Genomic DNA, 16,762 nt, shown 5'->3' on the forward strand with positions numbered 1-16,762 from the left:
CAGGGTTTGAACTTTCTCGATTCTCCAGCAGACCTTCAATTCTGACATTATACCTTCTACTCCCATCTTCTAAAGCAGCCAGTCTGTCTCCAAGTTTTTCTCCGAGTTTTTTGCATTTGGAACTGACATTTACTGCTCTTTCCTCATCACTGGCAGCTAAATGTTCGACCATTTCAATCCAATTCGTGAATGTCTCCTTGAAATGGTCCAATTGATCAGTAAGTGTGCTCAGTTTAACCGAGTTTTCCTGAATGCGCTCTTCAATTTTTCCCAGCACTTGTCGAAGCTCAAGTTGCACCTCTTGACGCAGCCTTTCATTTGCCTGTTGGAATTCCTGTCGCAGCCTTTCATTTGCCTGTTGGAATTCCTGTCATAGCCATTCATTGGCCTGTTTTATCTCCTGTTTCAATTCCTCATTAGCCTTCTCGCTTTTCTTTATATCTTGTGTGAGCTCAGCGAACAACACCTTCAGTTCAGATAGTTCAATTGTGCTTTCTTGTACCGTAGATGAAGCAGCAGGCTCCAGGCTCACGTAATTGCGTAATTGAAGCCGCGGACTTCAAGGCCCTTTCCAGTTTCATGTGATCTTCTCCAGTCAGCGAGCTATCCAGATCTGCACTCACGATCGCACCTTCGCTCCCCTTATCGCTCTCAGCCGGCGACGATGTAGCGGCCTGTGGTCCTGAGGAGTCTGTGCTTTCGCCCATCTGATCCAGGTCTGTCTCTGAAAGGCCGTATCTAGAACTGGGGCTTGCTGATCGCAGCTTGGGTGTAGCTTTAGTTTTCGATTCTTTCGAATCCCCCTTCTTGTTGGCCATGTTTATATGTGCTTACATATACTGTAGCAGTCCCTCTTGGGTTGAATAAATACAGGATATCTCAGGATAATAAGTAAATAATATGAAAAATAACACCACTGCTAGCAGAGCTCCACTTCAGACGTCCATCTCTCGCATCGGACGAGACCAACTACCCGAACTATTCTAAAGCGATGTTTGCACTGTTTTGTGTTTTTTGTGTCTCACACCCTCATGCACCTTTATCGTAAGAGCATCCCTTGTCTACGATGGAGCGTTCAATCAGAAGAAAATATGAAGCTGGTTTTAAATTAAACGTCGTTGAAGTGGTGAAAGAAATTGGTAACTGCACTGCTGCAACAAAATTTGATGTATTTGAGAAACTGGTGAGAGATTGGAGGAGGCAAGAAGATGTAAAAAAAAAATCAAAACAATTAAGTGTCGTATTTTTGAACGGGCTTACAAGTCAGGGTCTGATTTTACGATCGATTTTTCAGCTTTCAAGACCCGACTTATACGCGAGTTGTGATGGACGGCCGGCAGCTCAACACGACCAACACACCCAGGATGCTAGATGACGACTTCCCTGCAGCATAGCAGTGCCCCGGATTCCCGCAGTGCACTATGGGAGATGGAGTTCAGCTTCACAGCCCTGCTGGTTACCGTGGGTGCCACCAGGTCACGCTGCAGGGAGACACGGGGATTTCTGTTTCCCATATAGCCCGGAAGTACTGCCAAGTCATGGGGACGGAAGGACAGAAGTACTTCCGGGCTGAAGAATATACAATTCTCAATCTGACCCAGAAGTGCTGATGAATCACATGGTCGGAAGGACAGACGCACTTCCGGGTCAAGGACTATAAAAAGGACTCGTGGAGTTGGGTGGGAGTGTGATGGAGCTGCTGGGACGAAAGAAGGAGAGAATTAGTGTGTTATTTTATTGTGTATTTGGTGGATGTGGTGTTTTGGAGGCACTTTTGAAAAGAAAAGAATTAAAAATCTTTAAATGCTTTTATACTTGTGTCCAGAGCATCTGTCTGTTGGGTTTCACAGGGCAACAGCGCCTTCTATCGTCCACAGAGTATATACGGTACTTCGAAGTACCATTTCTACAGACTGCAGACCTGATTAACAGAACGATAAGATAAGTAAATTGATAATGTTACTTTATATCAGCTGCCGACCAGTCAAAATTAATAATGAGTGAAACAACGTTTTGATTCCCAAACAGTTTCACGAAACTGACACTTAAATTTGTTTTGTAGGTGTTTTGCAATTGAAAAATGAAAAACTCACTTAAGGATGGCACAGTGGCGCAGTCAGTAGCACTACTGCCTCGTATTTAGTAGACCTGGTTCGCTTCCCGGGTCCTTTATGCGTGGAGATTGCATGTTCTCCCCGTGTCTTTGTGGGTTTCCTCCCACAGTCCAAAGACATGCAGGTTAGGTACATTGGCGATCCTAAATTGTCCCTGGTGTGTGTGTGTGTGGGCTGGCGCCCCGCCTGGGGTTTGTTTCCTGCCTTGCGCCCTGTGTTGGCTGGGATTGGCTCCAGCAGACCCCCGTGACCCTCTAGTTAGGATATAGCGGGTTGGATAATGGATGGATGGAAAACTCACTTAAAAAGAATTTATTAGTGGCGGGAAACAAGGAGTACTGCTCCCTGAAGCCATGTTTTCCTGTGTTATGCTGCTGCGTAATCTGCTGCCCACTGGCAAAGCTCAGCTCAGTGCAGGCCTCAGGTTCACATCACAATGACGGAGTATGGTATGATTTTTTAAAAATTTCACATGCTGCTTCTTTTCCATAAGAAGTCACACTACAATGCACACTTGTTCATATTACTGTACTCTCCCCACTGGAAATCACTAGATAGATAGAACTTTATTTGTCCCCAGGGGGAAATTTGGCTTTTAACAGAAGCTCTTTAAATAAATAAATAGTCAGTCAGTCAGTCAGTGATTGTCCAACTCGCTATATCCTAACACAGGGTCACAGGGGTCTGCTGGAGCCAATCTCAGCCAGAACAGGGCACAAGGCAGGAACAAATCCTGGGCAGGGCACCAGCCCACCGGAGGGCACAAATAAATTCATAAATAAATAAACAAACAAACACACACACTTTGGTCTGAACACATACCGGAATGACTCTAAAGCCAGAAATAAAGAAAGAAAAGCTCTGGTTTTGGCAGTCCCAGTCCCAATGAGGTGTGGAGCTGCATTTATCCAAAATTATCAAAGTTCAGCGGCTCCAGCTTGTAAATGGGATTCAGCAAATGCCTGACTCGTCAAAATGATTCCAAAGACAAAATATCCTCAGTTTTAAAAACTAGTAAAAATTCAAAGTGAAACAGTTCACACAAAAAAGAGAAAATTGATAGAGCAAAAAAGGAAAAGCTCTTGTTAAGAAAAGTTCTGTTTAAAGTTTATAAATCTTGTTTCATCTGCGGTGGGTTGGCACCCTGCCCGGGATTGGTTCCTGCCTTGTGCCCTGTGTTGGCTGGGATTGGCTCCAGCAGACCCCCGTGACCCTGTATTCGGATTCAGCGGGTTAGGAAATGGATGGATGGATGGAATCTTGTTTCATTCTTTAAGTTTGATATAACAACAACAACAACATTTATTTCTATAGCACATTTTCATACAAACAGTAGCTCAAGGTGCTTTACATAATGAAGAATAGAAAAATAAAAGACACAGTAAGAAAATAAAATAAGTCAACATTAATTAACATAGAATAAGAGTAAAGTCCAATGGCCAGGGTGGACAGAAAAAACAAAAAAAAATAAAACTCCAGATGGCTGGAGAAAAAAATAAAATCTGTAGGGATTCCAGACCATGAGACCACCCAGTCCCCTCTGACATTCTACCTCACATAAATGAAACAGTCCTCTTTGGATTTAGGATTCTCACGGAAGGGCTTGATGATGATGGTCACGCAGACTTCTGCCTTTTAATCCACCCATCATTGTTGGAGCATCACGATGCTTTGAGTAGACCACCACAAAGAAACCAGAAAAAGAAACAGAAGAGAGAGTAGGGGTTATGATGAATAGAACATACAGAGTATCAGGATTAACTTAAAGGATTTCTGTTTTTTTGTTTGTGTCACAATAAAAATTTAATATGCCTCTTCAAAGTGGTAGCTATGTTGGGTAAATCAAATGGTGCTAACCCCCCAAAAATCCATTTGAATTCCAAAGAACACGTTGGACAATAAGAACACAGGACAATCACTGAGGTGGATGAAGACTTTGTCAAGGCGCCTGTAAATTAAGTGGGCTGATGTTCTGTCAGAGGCTCATTCTTTCCCAGCAGCCACTGCTGTTATCAACAATACGGTTTAGGCGTCTACCATGTACCATCTTTAATCCATATGGCAGTGGCATGGTACACTAGGTGTGACTTCAGGGCTGGTGGAAGGAAGTTTGCATCAATGGTTATACACAATCTACAAAAGGCGCTATATAAAGACTGAGTTCCCACTCATGCATTGATTTCTCCACATTTCCTTTTCCCTTTCCTGTGCCTGCACTACAGCTCAGCTGCCAAACATTGACAGCCACCATCAGACACAATTGCGCTTCCTCAAATAAGATTGAGCATCTTGTTCCCGGTTTCTGCATCCAAAATGAACAAAAAAAAATTGTAGCCGCGCACTCTGCTGTCTCACCCACTAAGCTGAAAAATGAAGCTTGTTTGGAAAAGAGTGGCCTAAATGGAGTAAACATTGTGTCACCTTGCTCGGGAGGAAGTGTGATATGACCCCTGAAACAATAGAGTGGCTTCCTCCCAGTCAGCGAGCGCCTTGCTCCCGTTGTGTCTGATGATTAAGAAGCTGCCTGTGCTGCTGTGATCTGCAAGTAAATTGGCGCAAGCTTGCATGCCGGTGGTGCCAGGGGTGGGTCTGGGTGAGGGGAAACAAACAAAAAAAAAAAAATTAAAAAGGCACTGAGTGTGAGTGACTCTGCAGACAGTCTGCACAGCTTGACACCGCTGACCTCGGGCTGACTGCCCTGACCATGTGGGTCGTGGAGGGGCTCATAGAAAACAGGCCTCTTGGTTAGAAATTAGCAGCAGAGCTGATTACAGCTTATCTTGCCAGCCACCAACAGTCCCAAAATGGCTTCTTTTAACAGAGGTATGATGCCAGAGCAATCTATCTATCTATCTATCTATCTATCTATCTATCTATCTATCTATCTATCTATCTATCTATCTATCTATCATATAGTGCCTTTCATATCTATCTATCTATCTATCTATCTATCTATCTATCTATCTATCTATCTATCTATCTATCAGGCAGTGTGGTGTAGTATTTAAGGCTTTGGACTTCAAACCCTGAGGTTGTGAGTTCAGATCCCACCACTGACACAGTGTGACCACGAGCAAGTCACTTCACCTGCCTGTGCTCCAATTTAAAAAAGAAAGGAAATGTAACCAATTGTATCTCAGATGTTGTAAGTTGCTTTGTATCAAGTCATCATCCAAATGAATAAATCTATCTATCATATAGTTAGAAGGTTGCCAGTTTGAATCCTGTGAACATCAGAAGTGATTCTACTCTGCAACTTGCAGGGAAAACTTGGGGGTTGGTAGCAGGATTGCCACTCCAGCCACTATAAAAAAAACCTCGCCTCATTCCAGTGTCTTGGCTGCACTCGGGTCCCAGTCCAGGTGGTTCGTCGTATGGTGGGTATCAGTTCCTCCTCCCAGCCTCTCTCTGTAGGGGTGGGTGAAATTGCCCAGGAAAAGACATTGGCAGATTATTTCTTGATATGTGGTGATTGGCATCAACTGCCACACTTTAAATTCAGGTCTGTGTATTTTTGTATAACACTATTCACTGATATGGCATGTTCTCTGGTAAAGTCCAAGTATTGATTTTACAAATTGCTTTTAGATGATTTTCTTTACAGTTGAATGTTTGATATTAAATGATTTAGTGATCTTTTTCAGTCCGTTGCCAGATTCCTGGACATCCACAACCCTTAGAGAGCTCATTTGATCTCATCATGATGCCACCCCGCATGTCAGTAGCAAAGAGAAGAGCAGACCCTCGGTATCTGAGGTTTAAATAAGAGAGACAGGTCCACCTGCAGACTCCCTAACGGGGTTCTAATCATTGGCACCTCATGTAGAACACTTCATTTTATTCTGATGGTGTAACAAAGGCGCTATATAGGCACCAACCTGACACAAACTAACACCTGACAACAAACTAACACCGGAGGTACGTATGGGGGGGACGCCTTCCCCGTGTCGCACAGGCAGTCTCAAAAACACAACGCAAGACACCCTTCTCTTCAGCACCACTCCTCCTCATGGCAAGCATTGTCCTCCTCCTTGTGTGGTGGCTGATTGGTCCTTTTATAGCTCACCCAGAAGTGCTTCAGGTGCTTGACCACCTGCCTCTGATTGCACCTCCAGGTGTGGCTGAACTACGGCCCAGGCAGGCACAGGAACCCTTGCAGTGCCCCCTGGTAGCCACCACGGATCCCAACAGGGCTGTGGAGAACTTCATCTCCCATGGAGCCCTGCAGGTATCTGAGGCACCACAGTCACCCAGGGGGGCTGCCACCAAGTGGTCCGGGGGAGGTACTGTGCAGCCCATGCCTGCTCCCCAGAACCATATACAGAAGGGGTGTCCCGGTCGGGCAAGGACCTCGGCCATCTGCCACAATGGATTTAAAGTTTTGAGAAATGTAGGGATGGACTTACTTTTTTCCATGTAACAGATCTCCGTTTTTGCTAATTAAGATTAAGAGAATGAATACACCATGTCAGTTTAATGTGTCATTTATTGAAGGAGATGGCCTTTATCTGTATGAAGATGTGCCATTCAGATAGGTTGGAATAGGCAACCATTTCTATGGGGGGGTGTACTTACTTTTTCACAAGACTGTATGCTGTAGGAAGGGTGAGGGGATGGCTGCCTGTAAAAATTCATTATCTGGGATTGTTTTGGTTGGGGGGGTGGTGGTCCTATCTAGTGATCTCCATTGCAACAGTATTCAGAGAGGGTGGGCATATCGTCATTAAACTGGATTGTGGGGGGTCCTGTGTTGTTTCAAATTCTGATTCCTAGGTGGGGGAGTTAAGGACATGGGGTCTGCAGTGTGTCATTCGTGAGGTTGAGGTGAGGTGACTTGCATTGCTCCCTGTTTTGGGGTCAAAGTTGAAAAAGTGAGGCAGTGCGTCATGAACTGTAAGCATTATGGCAGGGTGGGAGGTCCATGTGTAGTTTACACTCGTTACTTTGGGTTTTGGAGTTTGCCATGTCCCTTGAACCCAGAGCTGCGATAGTCATGAGACAAGGATGAGTCTGCGCAATGAGGTCTCAAACCAGTGAAGGTTGGTGTAAACGTGCAAAATGTCGTTTATTTGGTCAAAGTGCAAATAGTGCCAGTGCTGGCTGGGATTGGCTCCAGCAGAAACCCCCATGACCCTGTGTTAGGATATAGCGGGCTGGATAATGGATGGATGGATGCAGCACAAGTGTTCTTTAGAAAAGCTAATTAATGAATGATATGAAGATAAAAAACAGTGCTGTAGTGGAAGTTAAAAAATCACAATAAATGAAGAAATACTCACAGGTTAAAAATCAGACGGCAAAAACACCATCAGGATCTTCTTCAAAACCAACACAGAGACTTGGTGACTCAGGAAGAGTCACGTCACTGATGCCCACGGTTAAATAAACACAAGAGCACCGTCAAAGGTTTGGGGAGGATCTCCCATATACTGTCACACCACAAAAGGAAATGACGTCTTTACTGACTGAGTTCCAATCGGAACTGACACAAGAGAAAGTGAGGGCGGTGTATATAGTCGAGCTCGCAGGAAGTGATGCTATGAAGAGGTGGGATCAGGAGGATGGGAACCGGAAGTGACGTCATGAAGAGGTGGGTCTTGAGGATGTGATATTATTAGGTGGATTCTTCAGTTGTTCTGCCGGGAGAGAGGAAAAAAGAATTAGAGGGCAGCGCCAACCCCTGGTTTGGCGGGTACCTGCATTTATCTGAGCCTGTAAACTGTGTCCCAAACGTGCGTGTGTGTGAAACGACCCAACAAGCTCTGCTTGGCCAGAAGAGACCCCCGCCGACAAGCACAAATCGGTCTGCCACCTCTCTTTCACCCCCACTGCTCTGACTCAATCCTGAACCATCTTTCTTTGTTTCCTTCCTTTCCTTTTACCTCCATCTTTCTTTCTTTCTTTCTTTCTTTCTTGCCTTTCCTTTCACCTCCATCTTTCTTTCTTTCTTTTGTCTTTCTTTCTTGCCTTTCCTTTCACCTCCATCTTTCTTTCTTTCTTTCTCTTTCTTTCTTTCCTTTTACCTCCATCTTTCTTTCTTTCTTTCTTTCTTTCTTTATTTCTTTCTTTCTTTCTTTCTTTCTTTCTTTCTTTCTTATCTCCTTTATTCACTTTGATATCCTACACTGAATGAACATCCAAACAAGTACACAACCTTACCCCTACATTTTCACAGTAAAGAAAAGAGCAATGCAGCATTACAGGCAGCCGTCAATCACGAGAGTCTTTGGCGTTGAGCGCTGGGTTCAGCTTCTAATGCAGCGTCTTTTATGACTTAGCAGGCCTGTGCAGGATTGGCAGTCTCTGCACCAGGGGTCTCCAACCTTTTTTTCCCTGAGAGCTCCTTTTACAAAATGAAATGGCCGAGAGCTCCTCATGTTTTCTAACATTTATTCTCATCACTTATTTCAACCCAAACAAACTGAATAAGCTTGTTTTGCCTCAACGTTTACAAAATGTTGGTGTCCACAACTCTCATTTTGCATTAAAACATCACAAACAAATATCTAGTTCACCTTCAAGTGCATTTTGTGTGTCTGTATGCATTTTCTCGTGTATCTCTCACTACTGAATTAAAACGTGAATGCTATCAAAACAAAACAATGTGATTCCAAATCCACAGATATGGCTTCTTCATTTGTCATTTTGTCACATGTCACTGTGTCACTTTATTCACAGGTCCAGTCGCATGTGTGATGTGTTTTTTAGTTAGTCAGATGACTGGCACTGAGGTGTATGGTGGAGTGGAGCCCCTGAGGTTCTCTCTCATGGAGTCATTTAGATGTTCGTCTCTCAGTCTTGTTCTGAACTTTGACTTCATGACATTCACGTCAGACTCACAGGGGTATGGAGACCCAAACAAAGCTGACATTTTCAGAGCTGCAGCTTGGTGAAGATTCTTATAGTTATCTGGCTCTACTAAGCTCTGGAAATGCTGTTGAGACTTTAACTGCACATTATGTTGAAGGTTTATTAATATCTAATATATAAAATCCAATGTCTCTCTATCTGTCTGTATGTCTGTCCGCTTTCCACGAGAGAACTACTTAATGGATTTAGATTGTTTTTTTTTTTCTATAATTTGCTTGAATATTCCTGTTGATTTTGCGACTTCTCTCTTTGCGCTGTGTATCAGAGTTCACTTGCAGTACCGATTTATTTGTGTGACTCCAAGATCCGCGCAATGGGCCGTTTGCCTTCCTCACTCACTCGCCAGCTTCGTGGTCCTTAACTCCTCTTAGCTAGCGAACGACAGAACAATTGAATTCAACTTTGTTTGATATTTAAAATAAAGTGTCACTGAGGTCTTGATGAGTTTGAGTCTGGATATTCTCTTAAGTGTATGCCACATTGAAATGATAGACTGCAATTCAGATTGTAGATCGTGATTTTGTGTTAAAAGGATCGTGATATGATTTTTTTGGAAAGATCACCCACCCATAATTTGACTAATCAAGTTTTCAAATTTATATAGGATTCATTAACCCTTTGGCGAGCTACTTGGAAATGGGTGGCGAACTACAGGTAGCTCACGAGCGACATGTTGGAGACCCCTGCTCTACAGTCTCTACTACATTTGGTGGAGAGAAAGTCTGATTTTTCTTACAGGAGTTTAGCTTTTCTTCTTTTTCTGTTGGACAATCGTTTCTTCGAAACAGGCGAAGCCTGTCTGCACCGCCTGCCTCCAGGATTGCTGTTTGGAGGCCAACATTTCCCACGTGTCCGTGTCTGTGTCTAAGGTCCTTCATGTCTCTCTTGCAGACATCTTTGAATTGCAGCTGTGGTCTGCCTGCAGGCCTTTTCCTATTTACCTGTTCTCCGTACATTAAGTAACCTGAGTATTTGGCCTACATCCATCCGCGCAACATGTCCGTCTGTGCTTCAGGAGCATGTATGAGTATGTGCTACCAATCCTGACCGTCTTGAGGACAACATTGTTGCAGATGTTGTCTTGCCGAGAGATGTTGAGGATTCACTGGAGGCAGCACATGTGGAAAGTGTTGAGTTTCGCTCGTGCCTGGCATGCTGTGTCCAAGTTTCGTTGCCATAAAGGAGGGTGCTTTGTAGACTTGGACCTTAGTGTGTTCTGTCAGCCTGCTGTTGCTCCACACCAGTGACGTGCGGTGAGGTTCATGGCTGGTGGGGCCCAGACTCCTTCAGAGTGACATTTAAAGATATATGAACCCCAAAGAGTAGCTCATTGACTATTCAATTGGCAGCCTGCACGTTGACTGCTGGTTATGTTTCATATCATTCTTTACACACACACAGGTAAGGTTCACATTTGACTAAGAAAGAACGTGACATTTCTAGCAGCGAGAGAGAGCGCATTTGCTCCTCACCCTCCACGTGTTCTAAATTCCACAATTCACACTCATTTAATACAAATTAAAGTATAGAAAGGTGTACAAAAAAAAAAAAAAAACAGATTTCAATTTTGAGCTTTGTGGAAATATTTAGTTTAGCTTTTAATTCTGATGCTTTAATCAATTTTAATGCAGACTGATTAAAAAAAGGATAACAAGAAAAGCAAAAGAATATTTTATTTAAGGTCAAAATTTAGTTTTTAACTATTGGATTGTTTTTTTTTTCTTAGTCTGATCCCATTTTTTCTAAAATTAAAAACCGTTTATGGTCTTACCTTTATTTGTAAATGAGGTCCATGCGCCTGTCCTTCTCCACGAAAATCTCCGTCACTTTCTTGTAAAAGTCCTCCTTATTTTCCTTCAGTTTTAAAAAATCTTAATCTTCCATTTTGGCTGTCAGTCAGAACAAAAAATAAAAATAAACGGCCCGCCACAGTGCACTTGACTTTCTGATATCGCTAACTTATAGGCACCTCTGCGTAGAACAGGGGGGTCGAACTCCAGTCCTGGAAGGCCACAGTGGCTGCAGGATTTCATTCTAACCATCTTCCTCATTAGTGACCAGTTTTGGCTGCTAATTCACTTGTTTTGCCTTTGTTTTAATTGACTTGACTCAGGCCCCTTAGTTGTCTCTTTTTTCCTTAATGAGCAGCCAAATAATAACGAGACACAAAACGAGCCACCACGTGACCAGCTCACCTGTGCCCATCGCACAATATCTGAAAATAAAGAAAGGTGAAGGTCTCGGTAAGGTTGATCTCTCAGGTCACCAAAACATTTGGATGGTGTTCTTAGAAAAAACGGAAAAATCAACAGTCTTGGAAATGTCTGCTGTGATAGAATGAGAGAGCAGCAACAAGCCATGGAATTAAATAACAGGTTTAATTAACAGCAAGAATCGGCTTTTCATTAAGAGATTGGTTGGAGTTTGAAATCCCAGTTTAGATGGTCATCTGTCGGCTCGATTCACATCTCAGTTCTGATTGGCTATCATTTAATGAAGAAAGAAAGAAATTCAAAAGACTGAATCCTCCAAAACAGGGCTATTAAAATTAAGAAGTGAATTAGCAGTGAAAACTGGACACTGATTAGGAAAAGGGTTAGAATGAAAACCTGCAGCCATTGCGGCCCTCCAGGACTGGAGTTCGACACCCCTGGCGTAGAAGAACAGCAGCAATGGGCACTTGTTGAGCTCACATGCGCCCCCTTTAGGGCATCACGGTACTGTCTGCCCCATCTTGTGCCTTTTCACTGTGGTTTATTGTCCGATCAGCAAGACTAAATATGTTAATAATAACATTAAAGATGTTAGCCAGACTGTAGAAAGTCAGGGTGCATAATAAACGTGTGTGCAAACCTTAAATTGGCAACATACAGAGAGACAGCAACAGGCAACCCAGCATCAACCCAGCGTGTGCGGCAGAGCGCAGTCCGAGATGAGGTGAGGCTCGTCGCTGCCACACGTCGCGTTTCTCTCCAGTATCTGAAGAGGAAATCCGCCAATTCAGCTATTTTAACTATAAAAATGATCAAAGATATTGGAATCATACCGAAAAAAAAATTATAGCACAGACCAGTGGACACATTTATTTTATATTATCATTATTAGTTTTTTTTTTACTTTTCATGATGACAGGTGAGCGGCACTGTGGCGCAGTGGTAGTGCTTCTGCCTCACAGTAAGGAGACTTGGGTTCACTTCCCGGGTCCTCCCTGCATGGAGTTTGCATGTTCTCTCTGTGTCTGCGTGGGTTTCCTTCCACAGTCCAAAGACATGCAGGTTACAACAACAACAACAACATTTATTTTATAGCACATATTCATACAAACAGTAGCTCAAAGTGCTTTACATATTAAAGAATAGAAAAATGAAAGACACAATTATAAAACAAAATAAATCAACATTAATTAAAATCGAATAAGAGTAAGGTTCAATGGCCAGGGGGGACAGAAAAAACAAAAAAACTCCAGACGGCTGGAGAAAAAATAAAATCTGTAGGGATTCCAGACCGTGAGACCACCTGACCAGTCCCCTCTGGGCATTCTACCTAACATAAATGAAACAGTCCTCTTTGGATTTAGGATTCTCACGGAAGGGCTTGATGATGATGATGGTCACGTAGACTTCTGCCTTTTAATCCGTCCATCATTGTTTGAGCATCATGAAGCACATATTCATACAAAAAATGTAGCTCAAAGTGCTTTACAAAATGAAGAATAGAAAAATAGAAGACACAATAAAAATAAACATAAGTCAACATTAATTAACATAGAATAAGTAAGGTCAGATGGCCAGGGTGGACAGAAAAACAAAAAATCTCCAGAGGCTGGAGAAAAAAAAAAAATCTGTAGGGATTCCAGACCATTAGACCGCCCAGACCCCTCTGGGCAATCTACCTAACATTAGTCAAACAGTCCTCTTTGTATTTAGAGTTTTCATGGAAGGACCTGATGATGATGGTCACGTAGACTTCTGGCTTTCAGTCCATCAATGTTGGTGCATCAGGATGCTTTGAGTAGGTGGTGGTGGCGCAGGCCGCCACCACAAAGAAACCCGAAAAAGAAACAGAAGAGAGAGTAGGGGTCAGTACGGATTTTAGAGCCACCATGAATAGTTATTATGATGAATTGAATATACAGAGTATCAGGATTAAGTTAAAGTGAAGTTGTAAAAAGGCCATGTTACAGTAATGTGTTTTCAGCAGTGTTTTAAAGTGCTCCACTGTATCAGCCTGGCGAATTCCTATTGGCAGGCTATTCCAGATTTTAGGCGCACAACAGCAGAAGGCCACCCGCCTCACCACTTCTTTTAAGTTTAGCTTTTGGAATTATAAGGAGACTCATTTGAAGATCTAAGGTTACGATTTGGAATATAAGGTGTCAGACATTCCGATATATAAGATGGAGCGAGATTAATTTAAGGCTTTGTAAACCATAAGCCGTATTTTAAAGTCCATCCTGAATGACACAGGTAACCAGTGTAGTGACATCAAAACTGGAGAAATGTGCTCGGATTTTCTTTTCCTAGTTAAGGTTCTAGTAGCTCCATTTTGCACTCGTTGCAAGTGATTTATGTCTTTTTTGGGTGGTCCTGAGAGGAGTGCGTTACAGTAATCTAGTCTACTGAAAACAAAAGCGTGAATTAATTTCTCAGCATCTTTCATTGATATAAGAGGTCTAACTTTTGCTATGTTTCTTAAGTGAAAAAATGCTGTCCTAGTGGTCTGATGAATATGCGATTTAAAATTCAGATTACAGTCAACGGTTATAACCCTAAATTTTTTACCTCCGTCTTGACTTTTAATCCTAGTGCATCAAGTTTATTTCTGATAACCTCATTGAATCCATTATTGCCAATTACTAAAATTTCAGTTCTCTCTTTATTTAGTTTGAGAAAATTACTATTCATCCCTTCAGAAATACCAGTCAGACATTGTGTTAGTGAATCGAGAGAGTCGGAGTCATCAGGTGCTATTGATAAGTACAGCTGTGTGTCATCAGCATAGCTGTGGTAACTCACGTTGTGCCCTGAGATAATCTGACCTAACAGAAGCATGTAGATTGAGAAGAGCAGCGGACCCAGAATAGAGCCTTGTGGACCACCATATTGGATGTCATGTGTCTTTAAGATATGATTACCACAACTCACAAAGAATTTTCTCCCTGTCAGGTAGGATTCAAACCAATTTAAGACACTGCCAGAGAGGCCCACCCATTGACTAAGGCGATTTCTAAGAATATTGTGATCAATGGTGTCAAATGCAGCACTCAGATCTAAGAGGATGAGAACAGATAAATGGCCTCTGTCTGCATTTACCCGCAAGTCATTTACTACTTTAACGAGTGCAGTTTCTGTGCTGTGATTTGTTCTGAAACCCGACTAAAATTTATCAAGAATAGCAGGTTTATTGAGGTGGTCATTTAACTGCATAATGACTGCCTTCTCTAGAATTTTACTTAAGAAGGGCAGATTAGAGATGGGTCTAAAATGTTCAAAGGCAGAGGGGTCAAGATTATTTTTCTTGAGCAGTTTAACTACAGCAGTCTTAAGACAGTCTGGGAAGACCCCCGTATCTAATGACAAATTAACTATGTCAAGAATACTATCAATTAGCACGCCTGATACTTCTTTGAAAAACCTTGTTGGTATTGGGTCAAGGACGCAGGTGGAGGGTTTCAGTTGAGAGATTATACTATGTAATTCAGGTAAATCTATCCTGGTGAAAGCATTTAATTTGTTTATAATGGAGTACCGGGGCTTTGGAGGTTCTGCAGTGTTGGGGAGATATACTATGTTATCTCTAATATCATTAATTTTTTGATTGAAAAATACAGCAATGTTCTCACAGGTTTCACTGGAAGTATTCTGGGGGCATTCCTTTGTATTACCTGGGTTTATCCATCCATCCATCCATTTTCCAACCCGCTGAATCTGAACACAGGGTCACGGGGGTCTGCTGGAGCCAATCCCAGCCAACACAGGGCACAAGGCAGGAACCAGTCCAGGGCAGGGTGCCAACCCACCACAGTACCTGGTTTAACAGACGATCAATTGTAGAAAATAAGACTCTGGGATTACTAGCATTGTTATTTATAATCTTAGAGAAATAGCAGCCTCTCAAGGCGGACAGTGTTATTGTATTCTGTTATTTTAGCCTTCAATATCTCATAATGGATAGTTAGTTTAGTTTTCCTCCATTTACGCTCAGCTCTACGACATGTTCTTTTTAAATCAGACACTCTTTGGGTCTTCCATGGAATAACAATACTAGAAGATTTTTTAACTGTCTTTTCAGGTGCAACTATGTCAACAGCAGTTCTTACTTTAGAATTAAAGTTTTCCACTTTACTATTTACATTATCCTCGCTATTATAGTTGGCACTATAAACGGACTGATTGCTTAGAATGTTTGTAAGTTTTAAAGCTGCTGATGAGTCAAAGAAGCGTTTTTTAACAAAATGCTTCTCATGAGTGTTTTCTATTTTTATTTCTATATTAAATAGTAGAAGGAAATGGTCTGATAGACCGATATCAGTGACCTGCTTTATGTCAACTTTAAGTCCTTTAGCAATCACTAAGTCTAACGTATGACCTGCTTTATGTGTAGGTTGATTAACGAGCTGTCTCAAATCAAGAGTCCAGGAGGTTCATGAATTCTTTTACTTTTTGGTCACACTGATTGTCGATATGAAAGTTAAAGTCGCCGACTATTAAGAGTGTGTCATAGTTCGTAATTAAAATTGACATTAAGTCAGAGAATTCCTCAAAGAAAGACGCGTTATATTTAGGAGGTCTATACACGGATAATACTAGAACGTGAGAATCTCCATGAATAACAACGGCAAGATACTCAAAGGACTTAAATTTACCAAAACTAACATCTTTACATTTTAACCGACTCGAGTAAATGTTTGCCAATCCGCCTCCCTTTTTCCCCTGGCGGTCTGCACGAGTAAAACTTTAATCCGGAGGTGCAGATTTGATTAAAACAGCCGCGCTGAGTTAAGCCACATTTCACTTAACAGTTAGGTGCATTGGCGATCCTAAATTGTGCTTGGTTTGAGGGTGTGTGTGCCCTGCAGTGGACTGGTGCCCTGCCTGGGGTTTGTTTCCTGCCTTGCTCCTTGTGCTGACTGGGATTGGCTCCAGCAGACCCCTGTGACCCTGTGTTAGGATACAGCAGGTTGGATAATGGATGGATGGATAGATGATGACAAGTGAGGCTCTGCCTCCCCTGCTTCCCCTGACCGCACGTCCCTGCTCCACACTCTTTTGTTTAGTCTGGACATGGCGATAGCAGCCTTACCGATATGTTTGTGAGTGGGAGTCTGAGGTGGTTGAGCCCAGGTGCACAAATTCATAGATGACCTCCACTTCATGGTTGGAGATTCTGATGCTGGGTGAAGAGTCCACATCCTTCCCCATGACCTGTGTTTTTGTCAGACTAGTGGTGAGACCGAAGTCACAACAAGCCCCACTGAAGCCATCCAGAAGTAGTTGGAGGTCATCAGCTGAGTGAGCGGTGATTGCTGCATCATCTGTAAAATGAAAGTCACACAGGCACTTCACCCGAACCATGGTTTTGCCCCTTAGCCTGGAGAGTCTGAAAAGCTTTCCATCTGACCTGGTGCAAAGGTTGATACCCTCTGTAGAAGATCGGAAGACATGCTTCAATAGAACTGAGAAGAAGACCCCAAGCAGTGTGAGGGCAAGAACACCACCTTTGCATTACTCCACTTTGTATGTTGAAGGTGCCAGATGTTGACCCATCAAAGACCACTG

The 16,762-nt window shown here is 42.6% G+C and overlaps 1 protein-coding gene across 1 annotated transcript in view; it reads right to left on the reverse strand.

The window, feature by feature from the left end:
- Positions 1–16,558, reverse strand: part of c14h1orf210 (chromosome 14 C1orf210 homolog) — a 112,206-nt gene extending 95,648 nt beyond the window's left edge. Inside the window, exon 1 of the mRNA XM_039734667.1 lies at positions 16,287–16,558. Coding sequence (XP_039590601.1) covers positions 16,287–16,558 — 272 coding nt within the window. The remainder of the gene's footprint in view (positions 1–16,286) is intronic.
- Positions 16,559–16,762: the final 204 nt, after the last annotated feature.

Source organism: Polypterus senegalus, chromosome 14 (assembly GCF_016835505.1).
Source record: "Polypterus senegalus isolate Bchr_013 chromosome 14, ASM1683550v1, whole genome shotgun sequence".
NCBI lineage: Eukaryota > Metazoa > Chordata > Cladistia > Polypteriformes > Polypteridae > Polypterus > Polypterus senegalus.